The 12,448-nt window shown below is 46.6% G+C and overlaps 1 protein-coding gene across 10 annotated transcripts in view; it reads left to right on the plus strand.

The window, feature by feature from the left end:
• Positions 1-2,878, plus strand: part of MPP2 (MAGUK p55 scaffold protein 2) — a 34,362-nt gene extending 31,484 nt beyond the window's left edge. For all 10 annotated transcript variants that reach the window (XM_012443937.2, XM_012443946.2, XM_064369488.1 and 7 more), the window contains one exon: positions 218-2,878. In XM_012443937.2, coding sequence (XP_012299360.2) covers positions 218-394 — 177 coding nt within the window. In that variant the 3' untranslated portion in view covers positions 395-2,878. The remainder of the gene's footprint in view (positions 1-217) is intronic.
• Positions 2,879-12,448: the final 9,570 nt, after the last annotated feature.

Consider the following 12,448-nt stretch of genomic DNA (forward strand, 5'->3'; position numbering starts at 1 on the left):
GGCACTTACTAAAGCTTATCCTTTCACCCACCATCTGTTTGTGGTTGATGGTGAGCCACTTTGAGGCACGCAGAGAGGGGCCCCTGCCTCCCTAGCCAGGGAGTCCACTCCAGGGTTGAGCTTTGGGGAGGGGGAGCGGGGGCAGCTGTAGCTCCTTCTGACAGTGGGGGTGAGTTGTGGGCACTGACTGTAGGGAGGTCCCCTTGTGCCCGGGCAGGAGGCGGACCTGAGGCGGACAGTGGAGGAGAGCAGCCGCATCCAGAGGGGCTACGGGCACTACTTTGACCTCTGCCTGGTCAATAGCAACCTGGAGAGGACCTTCCGTGAGCTCCAGGCGGCCATGGAGAAGCTACGGACAGAGCCCCAGTGGGTGCCTGTCAGCTGGGTGTACTGAGCCTGTTCACCTGGTCCTCTGCCTGCTCTGGGTTGAGACCCAGAACCTGAATCCATCCCCTTCCTGACCTGTGAGCCCTACCACAATCCTTAACCCCCATATCTGATTCTCCTTGGGTAACAGCTCCCAGCAGGCCCTAAGTGTGGCTTCAGCACAGAGGTGTGCACTGCCAGGGAGGTGGGCATTCATGGGGTATCCTGTGCCCAGGTGCTGCCCACTCCCAACGCTCATTAGCCACCAGATAGCTCTCTCTGAGGGCCAAGCCATTCGCAGGAATGTGTCAGAGTCATCTCCATAATGGTTAGTCCAGAGGAGATAAAAGCTGCTTTGGGACCACACGGTTAGTAGGTACACTGCCCCCGCCACCTCTCCACAGTCACCAGTTCTTCTGTGGACTGGCCACACCCACCCTATTCCTGGACTCCTCCCACCTCTCACCCCCGTGTCGCAGGAGCAGGCCTTGGGCTGTTTCCATGTGGCCAGGGGAATGTGTGGTCCACTGGCAGCCAGGCAGGCCGAGGTGGTGGTGCTAGCCTGGTGCCATCTTGGAGGCTGGAGGAGTCAGAGTGAGAGCCAGTGGCCGCAGCTGCAGAGCAGTGCAGCTCCCAGCTCCCCCGGAAAGGGCAGGGTGGTGGGGCGGACACTGCTCGGTCCCTCCCTCATCCACAGCTTCTCACTGCCGAAATTTCTCCAGACTTCTCAGATGTGTCCCGACAGATCAGCCCTGCTCCCCACAGGGCCAGGCTGGCAGGGGCCAGTGGGCTTAGCCCAGGTAGGGGTGGGATGGAGGGCTGAGCCCTGTGACAAGGAACCTGCTGCTACTGACCGAACAGCCCCAAGCTCTCCATGGCCCACAGCAGGCACTGGTCTGGGCTCTGTGTCCTTGACCTTGGTCCATTTTGGTTTTCTCTCTAGCCAGGTCCAGGTAGCCCACTTGCGTCAGGGCTGCGGGGTTGGAGGGGCTGAGGAATGCAGAGGGGACCTTGGGAGCCTGGGCTTTTGAAGGACAGTTGCCCTCCAGCAGGTTCCTCATACACGACTCCAGGGGGCGCCATTCACACTGTAGTCTGCACAACCTGTGGCTCTGCATGTGTGCTCGGCGCCTGTCTGTGCCTCTGGCACTGGTGTGTCTGTGTCTGTGTCTCTGTCTGTGTCTGTGTCTGTGTCTGTCTGTGTCTGTCTGTCTGTCTGTCAGGTTTAGTTTGGGGAGGAAGCAAAGGGTTGTTTTGTTTTGGAGGTCACTCTTTGGGGCCCCTTTCTTTGGGGGGGATTCCCCATCAGCCCTCATTTTTTATAAGACCCTGATCCCAGACTCTGAAGCCCTGGCCCTCTCCTGATGTCTCCTCCACTGTCTATTGTCCCCCTGCCCTAAATGCCTCCCTGCTGTCCTTGTGGAAGGCAGTTTTGTAAAATAGGAGACTCCCTTTTAAGGAAGAATGCTGTCCTAGACATACCTGAACATCTCATCCTTCATTGTTCTCTGCAGTCCTTCCCAGGGTGAGCCTGTCCTCAGAGGGGACAACCTGGGACACCCCGAGTCCAAACCCCTGTGCCTCCCAGTTCCTTTGAGTGTCTAATTAGTCTTCGCTGCAGCGTCAGCCAAAGCTGGCCCCTGAACCACTGTGTGCCCATTTCCTAGGGAAGGGGAGGGAGAATAAACAGAATATTTATTACAAATGTTAGAATATATTTCTTATATTAGGAATCTCATTTGCATTTGCATAGGGTATACACATGGGTGGAAAGACCAGGTGTGCCCCCATCTCGCTGGTGTGGCTCCGCGAGCACTATGCACTCATCCTCCTGCTCCTCTTCTCCCTTAATGTCCTTTCATCCTGATTCAGCTCTCCCTGGCATCACCCTCAGCCTAAGGGAGTGGGAAGGAAATGGGGTGTTTTCCTGCTGACCTGAGGCCATAGGGTCACTTGACACTTCCTACCTTCCTTGGGGGACTTGAGGATAAGGGCAGGGGAGGGTCTGCTGTTGCAGCTGCCTCTGCCCCCTTGGCCCAAATGACCATCATCTCTGAGGGGGATGGGGTGGGTACCTTGCCCTCATGGCACCTTCACTGCTAGTGATGCCCAAGGGACAGGCCTGGGCCCCATCCCTCCTGTTTCTTCTCAGTCCTTCTCTGAACAGCCTCCTACCTCCCCTGCCTGAGCTCCACTCCATACCCCTCCCAGGCACCTATCCGGTGGGAGCAGAGGCTGTCAGTCCTTGGCTCACCTGGGCCAGGGCCAGAGCTGGGTTGGAACAAGTGTGTGTGTGCACCACATCAGCTCTGTGACTGTTCTCCCTTGCCCCTCATTGTGGACTCCTGTATTTGAGGGATGTCAGGAGAGTGAGGACCCTACCACCCATTGTCCACATTCAGTCCCAGCCCCAATGCCCTTCCTCTGTCCCCTCCCTCAGCCATCCAATTCTGGAGTTTTCTTACTGACTGGTTTTCTTTCTTTTCCTTGGATTAAATGTGATAGCAAAGGCTTCTGGCTCTGCTTGTCTTTGGTTGGGGTTGGGTGGATGGCTTTGGGAGAGGGTGAGAGCCGGGGAGCAAAGCACAGATGACTCTAGGATGGAAGTCAGAGCAACACGTCTTGTTTTCTGTGATGTCTTCCTTTTCTCTGTCTTGCCCCTCCACACTCCCCCATCCCCAGAAGATGCTCCTTCTAAGTGCTTGGACCCAAGGACGTGAACAGACACTTCTCAAAAGACATACAAGTGGACAATGTATGAAAACATGCTCAACATCATTAATCATCAGAGAAATGCAAATAAAAACCACCATGAGTTACCATCTCACACCAGTCAGAATGGCTGTTCCTAAAAAGTCAAAAAATAACAGATGCTGGTGAAGTTGCAGGTGAGAGGGAGTGCTTATGCACTATTGGTGGGAATGAAAATTAGTTCGACCCCTGTGGAAAGCAGTTTGGAGATTTCTCATATAACTACCATTCATTCCAGCAATCCCATCGCTGGGCATCTACCTAAAGGAGAAGGGATCATTCCACCAAAAAGATACCTGCACTTGTATGCTTACTGCAGCACCATTCACCATAGCAAAGACATGGAATCAACCTAGGTGCCCATCAGTGTGGATTGGATAAAGAAAATGTGGTGCATATACACCATGGGATACTATGCAGCCATGAAAATAATGAAATCGGCTGGCCATGGTGGCTCGCTCCTGTAATCCCAGCATTTTGTGAGGCCAGGGAGGGCGGATAACCTGAGGTCAGGAGTTCAAGACCAGCCTGGCCAACATAGTGAAACCCTGTCTCTACCAAAAATACAAAAATTAGCTGGCGTGATGGTGCATGACTGTAGTCCCAGCTACTCAGGAGGTTGAGGCAGGAGAATTGCTTGAATAGCAACCTGGGAGGTGGAGGTTGCAGTGAGCCAAGATCATGCCACTACACTCCAGTCTGGGCGACAGAGTGATACTAAAAAAAAAAAGTGTTCTTTGCAGTAACATGAATACAGCTGGAGGCCATTATCCTAAGCAAATTAACATAGAAATGGAAAATCAAACACCATATGTTCTCATAAGTGGGAGCTAAACATTGGGTACACATGGGCATAAAGATGGCAACAATAGACGCTGGGGACAGCGAGAGGAAGGAGGGGGACAAAGGTTGAAGAATGACATTGGTTGGACGCGCTGGCTCACGCCTGTAATCCCAGCACTTTGGGAGGCCAAGGCAGGCAGATCACCTGAGGTTGGAAGTTTGAGACCAGCCTGGCCACCATGGTGAAACCCCGCCTCTACGAAAAATACAAAATTAGCTGGGTGTGGTGGCTAATTTTTTTTATTTTTATTTTTTGTAGAGATGGGGTCTCATGTTGCTTTCCAGGCTGGTTTTGAACTCCTGAGCTCAAACAGTTCTGTCTCAAAGCACTGGGATTACAGGCGTCAGCCATCACACCTGGCCCATGGTTTCTTTTAATTTGGTGTTGAGGTCACTCTTGACAGTGGCTATAAGCTGAGAGAGCAATTTTCTTTCTTTTTTTTGAGACGGAGTCTCACTCTGTCACCCACCCAGTCTAGAGTGCAGTGGCATGATCTCGGCTCACTGCAGCCTCCACCTCCTGGATTCAAGTGATTCTCTGGCCTCAGCCTCCCGAGTAGCTGGGATTACAGTCACGCACCACCATGTCCGGCTAATTTTGTATTTTTGATACAGACAGGGTTTCACCAGATTAGCCAGGCTAGTCTTGAACTCCTGGCCTCAAGTGATCCACCAGACTTAGCCTCCCAAAGTGCTGGAATTACAGATGTGAGCCACCACGCCCAGCCTGAGATAGCAATTTTCTAAGAGAGCCCTAGTCAGGGGAGTTAAGGAACAGTATGTCAGTCAGGTGAGCTACAATGAGAAGGTGAAACCCAAATGCATGAAACAGAAGAAATTTGTTACTTACAGGTTCCAGAGACATTAGGGGCATCTACTGGTTGCCCATGAAAAGTCTGGAGGTGGCAAGGAGCTCAACCACTGAGTAGAAGCAGGAGAGAGAGGGTGATGGGCCTTGGGCCAAAGCCTTTATTGGAGGCCAGGGGTTTACCCAAGCAAGTTTGCCATAGGCGGTTCTAATTGATGGGTTTAGAGCAAGCAGGCACAAGTTCCGTGGAGTCATGCTGTGACTGAGAGGTAGTCACTGTGGCATATTGGCACAGTCCCTGTGGGGTGTGGGGGTCAGTATGGCAAGTTAGGAAGGTCATATCTAGCTGTCTCATAGAGAGATGGTCACTAGGAAGCAGCTGTATGGCACAGGAACTGGAATCGACCACATTAAGGAACTACAAGAGGGCAGAGAACTGGAAACGGTGTCAAGGGTGACCAAGCCCTGCTTCTGGTATGAGAAAGTCCAGCTTATATGTAAAATGGATGCCAAGGCAACATAAAAATATAAGAATTCACTACACCAAAAGAGGGCGTTCACCAAAACCTGATCATGCTGGCACCCGGAACTTGGACTTCCAGCCTACAGAACTGTGAGAAATAGATTTCTGTTGTTGAGAAGCCACCAAGACTATGACACTTTGTTACAGCAGCCCAAACTAAGATAAAGACCTAAATCAACAGAGTTATACTGTATTTATGGGCTGGAATCAATGCTGTTCGGATGTCAGTTCTCCCCAAACTCATCTATGTAATCAATGTAATCCCAGTGAAAATTCTAGCAAGCTTTTTTTTTGGTATAAATTGATAAGCTGATGCTAAAATCCACGTGGAAATACTAGAAATCTAAAAGAGCAAAAACAACTTTGATAAAGAACAAAGTTGGAGGATTTATACCACTTGAATTTGAGACATAAAGCTACAGTAATTAAGACAGTGTGGTATTGGCATAAAGATAGATAAATAGGTCAATAGAACAGAAAAGGCCAGAAATAGACCCACACAAATATGTTCAACTGATTTCAAAGTAGTGCAATGTCAGTTCAGAAGAGGAAGCACAAAACAGCCTTTTCAACAAATGGTGCTGGAATAGTTGGATATCCATACATAAAAGGAAGAAGAGGAAGGAAGAAAGGTGGAGGAGAGGGAGGAGGAGAAGAGAAGAAGAAGAAAAAAGAGGAAGGAGAAGGAGAAGGAAGAGGAGAGGAAGAAGAAGGGAAGAAGAAGTTGTTGTTCAACTCATACTCACACATATATGAAAAGTAACTCAAGTTCAGCCATAAGTCTAAATGTAAAGCCTACAAGTGTAACACTTCTAGAAGAGAACAGGAGAAAACCTTTGTGACCCTGTGTTAAGCAAAGATTTTTAAGATACAACACCAAAAAGCATGATCCATAAAAGAAAAAATTGACACACTGAACTTCATCAGAATATCAAACTTCTGGGCCGGGCGTGGTGGCTCACACCTGTAATACAAGCACTTTGGAGGCCAAGGCGGGCAGATCACCTGAGGTCGGGAGTTCAAGACCAGCCTGACCAACATGGTGAAACCCCGTCTTTGAAAAAAAAAAAAGAATATCAAACTTCTGCTCAGTGAAAGACATTTTTTTTTTTCTTTTTTCAGTGCAGCAAGCTAAGAAGACCTTTTTAAGAGAATGAAAAGACAGGCCACACACTGGGAGACGATATCTGTAAATCACATATTTGATAAAGGAGTTATCTCTAGAATATATGAAGAGCTCTCAAAACTCAATAAAAATAGACAAAATATTTGAAAAAATATTTCACCAAAGAAGATAAGTGGATGGCAAATTAGCACATAAAAAGATGCTCAAAGTCATTAGTTATCAGGGAGATGCAAAGTAAAGCTACAATTTTGGTACAGTTTATACAATTATTAGAATGGTTAAAATGAAAAGGGCTGACAGTAGGGAGTGTCAATGAGGAGGTGGAGGAACTGGAATTCTCATACATGGCTGTTGGGAATGCAAAATATTATGACCACCTTGGAAAACATGAGCATATATCTACCATATGGCCCAGATGTTCCACTCCGAGATATTTACCCAAGAGAAGTGATAGCATGCAGAGACTGGTACATGAATATTCACAGAAGCTCAATTTGTAATAGCCCCAGACTGGAAAGAACCCAAATACCCATCGATTGGTGAATGGGGGTGGGGTGGGGGTGGGGCAGGATTATGAAGAGGCAGAAGAAAACTTTTGGGGATGATATGTTCATTTTCTTTTTCTTTCTTTTTTTTTTTTTGAAAGAAAGAAAGAGAAAGGGGGAGAGAGAACAGGATTCTTGCTCTATTGCCCGGGCTGAAATGCAATCTAAAAATAGGTACTAAAAACCTTTTTTATGCCAATAATTGTGCTTAACAACGGAGACAGGAAGGAATAAGGGAAGAAAATAATAAACAGCCAACCAATATTTCATTTAAGTCTATGAAACGCTATGCAAATGCTGAAGAATAATGATTTACTTCCAATTTTCCAATTATGTGGTCACTTTCAAAATAGGTGTAATGTGATACTGAGAAAAATGTATGTTCTGTGGACCTGGGGTGGCGAATTCTATAAATATTCACTAAGTTTACTTATTCCAGGTCTAAGTTCAAATCATAGATGTCCCTATTAATTTTCTATGTCGTTGATCTGTCGAATATTAACAATGTAGTGTCAAAATCTCCCTCTATTATTGTGCGGGAGTCCAGGTCTCTTTATAAGTCATTAAGAACTTGTCTTATGTATCTGGGTGCTCCTGTATTGGGTTCATATATATTTATAATCATTAACTCCTGTTGTTGCATTGATCCTTTTACCATTATGTAATGTCCTTCTTTGTTTCTTTTAGACTTTGTTCCTATTAAAGTCTATTTTGTGAGAGATGAAAGTTACAACTCCTGTTTTTTTTTTTTTTTTTTTTTGACCCTCCATTTAATTGGTGAATCTTCCTCCATCCCTTTGTTTTGAGTCTTTGTATGTCGTTGCTTGTGAAATAGATCTGGATACAGCGTTCCAATGGGTTTTGACTTTTTATTCAATTTACCTGTCTGTGTCTTTGATTGGGGCATTTAATCCATTTAAATTTAGAATTAATATTAATATTTGTGAGTTCAATATTGTCATTTAATGCTAGCTGGCTATTTTGCCCATTAGTTGATGTAGATTCTTCATTATAAAGATACTCTTTATGTTTTGGTAAGTTTTTGGGATGACTGATACTGGTCGTTCCTTTCTGTTTCTGGTGCTTCTTTCAGAAGCTCTTGTAAAGCAGGCCTGGTGGTGATGAAATCGCTGAGTGCTTGCTTGTTCGCAGAAAATTTTCTTTTTCCTTTGCTTATAAAGCTTAGTTTGGCCGGATATGAGATTCTGGGTTGAAAATTCTTTTCTTTGAGGATATTGAATATTGACCCCCCACTCTCTTCTAGTTTGTAGGGTTTTTGGTGAGAGGTCTGCTTTGAGTCTGATAGGCTTCCCTTTATGGGTAATGTGACCTTTCTCTCTAGCTGTCCTTAGAATTTTCTCCTTTATTTCAACCCTAGTGAATCTACTGATTATGTGTCTTGGAGTTGCTCTACTTGAGGAATATCTTTGTGGTGTTCTCTGGATTAGCTGGACTTGAGTATTGTCCTGCCTTACTAGATTAGGAAAGTTTTCCTGAATAAGATCCCGAAGAATATTTTCCAACTTGGATTCATTCTCTTCATGACATTCAGGTATACCTATCAATCGTAAATTAGGTCTTTTCACATAGTCCTATATTTCTTGGAGACTTTGCTCATTCCTTTTTACTCTTTCTTCACGGATCTTGTCTTCTCATTTCATTTCATTAAGTTGGTCTTCAACCTCTGATATCCTTTCTTCTGCTTGATCAATTCGACTGTTAAAACCTGTGCATACTTCACGGAGTTCTCGTATTGTATTCTTCAGTTCCATTAATTCACTTATATTCCTCTCTAAATTGTCTATTCTCGTTAGAATTTCGTCAAACATTTTTTCGAGGTTCTTAGTTTCTTTACATTGGGCTAGAACATGTTCTTTTGGTTCACTAAAGTTCCTTATTATCCACTTTCTGAAGCCTAAATCTGTTAATGGAACGCACTCGTTCTCCATCAGGCCTTGTTCTCTTGTTGATGAGAAACTGTGATCACCTGTAGGAGAGGCATTCTGATCTTGGGTATTCTCAGCCTTTTTACACTGATTTCTTCCCTTCATTGTGAGTTCATCCACCTGTCGTCTTTGTAATTGCCTACTTTCAAATTAGGTCTCTGAGTGGACATGCAACTTGTTGATTCCCAGCGCCGAAATCTGAGCAACCCACTGTGCCGGCCAAAACAGCGGCATCAAGATTCGTGGCGCTTTTCTGCCCGGGAAACTCCGGTCTGGCTTCCCTCTTGAGTCCCTTCTTCAATCAGGTAAATGGGCGACTCTGCCTTCCCGGAGCTCCAAACATCGATCAGTCCTGTTTACTCTGCACCAAGAACCGCCATGCCTGGGGGCTGGCAAAACCACGACGCTGGCCACAAGAGTCGCCCTGGCGACCCGTGGGACTCCTCCACTGGGAATCTTCCGGTCCGTGGGTAACAAAAATTCATCTGAAAGTGTGGCGTCCTCTCGTTCTGTGCGTTTTCTCTGGGAGCTACAATCCCGAGCTGCTAGTGATCAGCCATCTTGGATCTCGCAAACTCCGTGTTCATTTTCTTAATTGTGGTGACTGTTTCACAGGTATATATATAGTCAAAACATATCCAATAGTATAAACAGACACAATTTTTGAATGCCAGTTATACTTTTTTTTCTTTGAGACAGAGTTTTGCCCTTGTTGCCCAGGCTGGAGTGCAATGGCGTGATCTTGGCTCACTGCAACCTCTGCCTCCCAGTTCTCTGCCTCAGCCTCCTGAGTAGCTGGGATTACAGGCATGTGCCACCACACCCGGCTAATTTTGTATTTTTAGTAGAGACGAGGTTTCACCACATTAGGCAAGCCAGTCTTGAACTCCTGACCTTAGGTGATCCACCTGCCTCAGCCACCCAAAGTGCTGGGATTACAGGCATGAGCCAACACACCCAGCCTCAGTTATACCTTAATAAAGCTATTAAAAATAGGAATTAACCATGAAGTCCAGTTTGTTGGAAAAAAGAAATGACAGAACTAAAAACTGGAAGAAAATGGTGTACAAGATAGGAGGGAGTGATGGGAGTTAAAGGGTTTGGTGATTCTGTATTATTTGAGGAAAAATTAAGGAATGTGAAAATATTAACTGTAGTCTTTGTTGAAAATCTATGTATAATACAAAGTTCAAGATTCAAAATAGAGGATCATGACCTCCATAGTGTAGAAGGAGAAAGAATGGCATAAGAAAACAAAAGTAGGATGGGTGCAATGGCTCATGCCTGTAATCCTAGCACTTGGGGAGGCTGAGCGAGGTGGATCATGCAGTCAGTACTTCAAGACCAGCCTGGCCAAGATGGTGAAACCCCATCTCTACTAAAAATACAAAAATTAGCCTGGTATGGTGGCGGGTGCCTGTAATCTCAGCTACTTGGGAGGCTGAGGCAGAGAATTGTTTAAACCCAAGAAGCGGAGGTTGCAGTGAACCGAGATGGCACCACTGCACTCCAGACTAGAGACAGAGCAAGACTCCGTCTCAAAAAAAAAAAAAAAAAAAAAAGGAAACAAAAATAGAACTTAGTCAATCCCAAAAGGCAAGAAAGAAAGACAATAAGGAAAGGGCCCCTGGTTTTATCTCTTTCTGTCCCATCCCATGTGTCATTGCAGATGGGCAGATCTGCTGCTTTTGCGTCAGACTTGGGGCCTCGGCACTCATATCCAGCTGTGCGAGGTGCCGTCCCAGCTGTCAGCCCCGGGTGCCTGCCTATCTCACCTTGAAGTGATACTGTTGGAGAGCTCTTCCCTGCGCCTGGGAAGACTCCGCCAAAGCACATCGCAGCCCCCCTGAATGTCTCAGGCGCTTTCCACCTTCTCTGTTTCTGTTTTCTTTCCCCCATATGCCCCTCCCTCACCCACTTCCTGGATGAATTTAGAAATTTCTCCTTAATAGACCTCAGTGGATTAGAACCATAGTTTCCAATTCTTTGTCGAGAGTAAGGTGGGGAAGAGAGGGCTTAAATCATCCATTTTGGTGGTAAAATGTTTCTTTTTGGCTGGGCGCAATGGCTCACACCTGTAATCCCAGTACTTTGGGAGGCCAAGGCGGGTGGATCACTTAATGTCAAGAGTTCAAGACCAGCCTAGTCAACATGGTGAAACCTTGTCTCTACTAAAAATACAAAAATTAGCCCGGTGTGGTGGTGTGTGCCTGTAGTCCCCCCAGCTACTGGGGAGGCTGAGGCAGAAGAATCGCTTGAATCCAGGAGGTGGAGGTTGTAGTGAGCCAAGATCGCACCACTGTACTCCAGCCTGGGTGACAGAGCAAAAACTCCATCTCAAAAAAAAAAGTTTCTTTTAAGGAAATAGATGGACTGGTAAATGATAGTTTGTTATTTTTGTTATATTTACTGTCCCAATTTGGCAAAACTAAATGTTTGCAATTCTTCAATATTCCTCCATTTTTTTCTGAAGTTTTACCTCCCAACAAAAGTCCCCAAACTGGAAACCCTCATTCTCAGGGTAGGTGAGCAGTGACTTGTTGCATTCTTTCGTTTTAAGGGTATTGAATAGAATCTAACATAAATACCAAAGACTGCAGATCTGAGTATTCGTGTACAAACTTAAAACCAAGGTGTATCCAAATGGGGGATTGCCAAGTGGCAACTGGCAAGGGAGTGGTCTTTCTCCCCTGCCTGTCAGGAAGGAGCTGGGCCCTCTTGGTGGTACTGTGGGAATAAGAGAGCGTCTCTGAATAATATTTGCATGTCTCATAAATCCATTGAAACTTGGAATTCCATGGATGCCAATCCTAGGTTGCCTGGGAGAGAGCTCTGCCTCACAAAAGATGTCCATATATGTAGCCTCGTCTGCGAATGGAAAGGATGGGAGTGGGATGGCCCAGCTGACCACCTCCTGGTTCCCACGAAGCCCTGGCTGCAGTAGGTGAGGAGGAGGGTTCTTTCCTTTCAGGGAAACCTCAGCCAGGGGATTTTTTTCAGGGGGGAAGCCTGCTTTTGATGCATTTCTGGGGTGCATTTTGACAGTGTATGTGCCCAGGTCCCAGCAGAAGATGTGGGACCATCTGAAACTTGCTGCTCCCTACGTCCCAAACACCTTGGCACACACAGTGCATGGAGCCTGGGTACAGCCCGCAGAGCTCAGGCCTGGGAGCTCCCTCTCCACCTGGAGAAGGTAGTTGGTGCAACCCCAGCCCAGGGGCCTCGGGCACTGGCTGGCACCTTCTGATCAGCTGCTTTTGCTTCATCAGACCAGCTCCACCTCCACCCAGTCCTCCCGGCCCTCGAGGTTCTGATCACAGGGGCATTACTGCACTGTTTCTCCTGCCTTTCCTGCAGCGACAGGTTAAGAGGACTTCAAGGAACACTGACTGCAGGGCCCTGGTGGGCGGGAAATTGGTGCTGCCACTCCAGAAAACTGTTTAGCAAGAGGCATCAGTAACTTCAAAAAGGTTCACTCCCTATGATCTGGCACTTCCACGCATGCAAATCCTTCTTTAAGAAATCTCCCAGCTGTGTGCG

Source organism: Aotus nancymaae, unplaced genomic scaffold, assembly GCF_030222135.1.
Source record: "Aotus nancymaae isolate 86718 unplaced genomic scaffold, 86718_ANA_hifiasm-v0.15.2.pri h1tg000089l, whole genome shotgun sequence".
NCBI lineage: Eukaryota > Metazoa > Chordata > Mammalia > Primates > Aotidae > Aotus > Aotus nancymaae.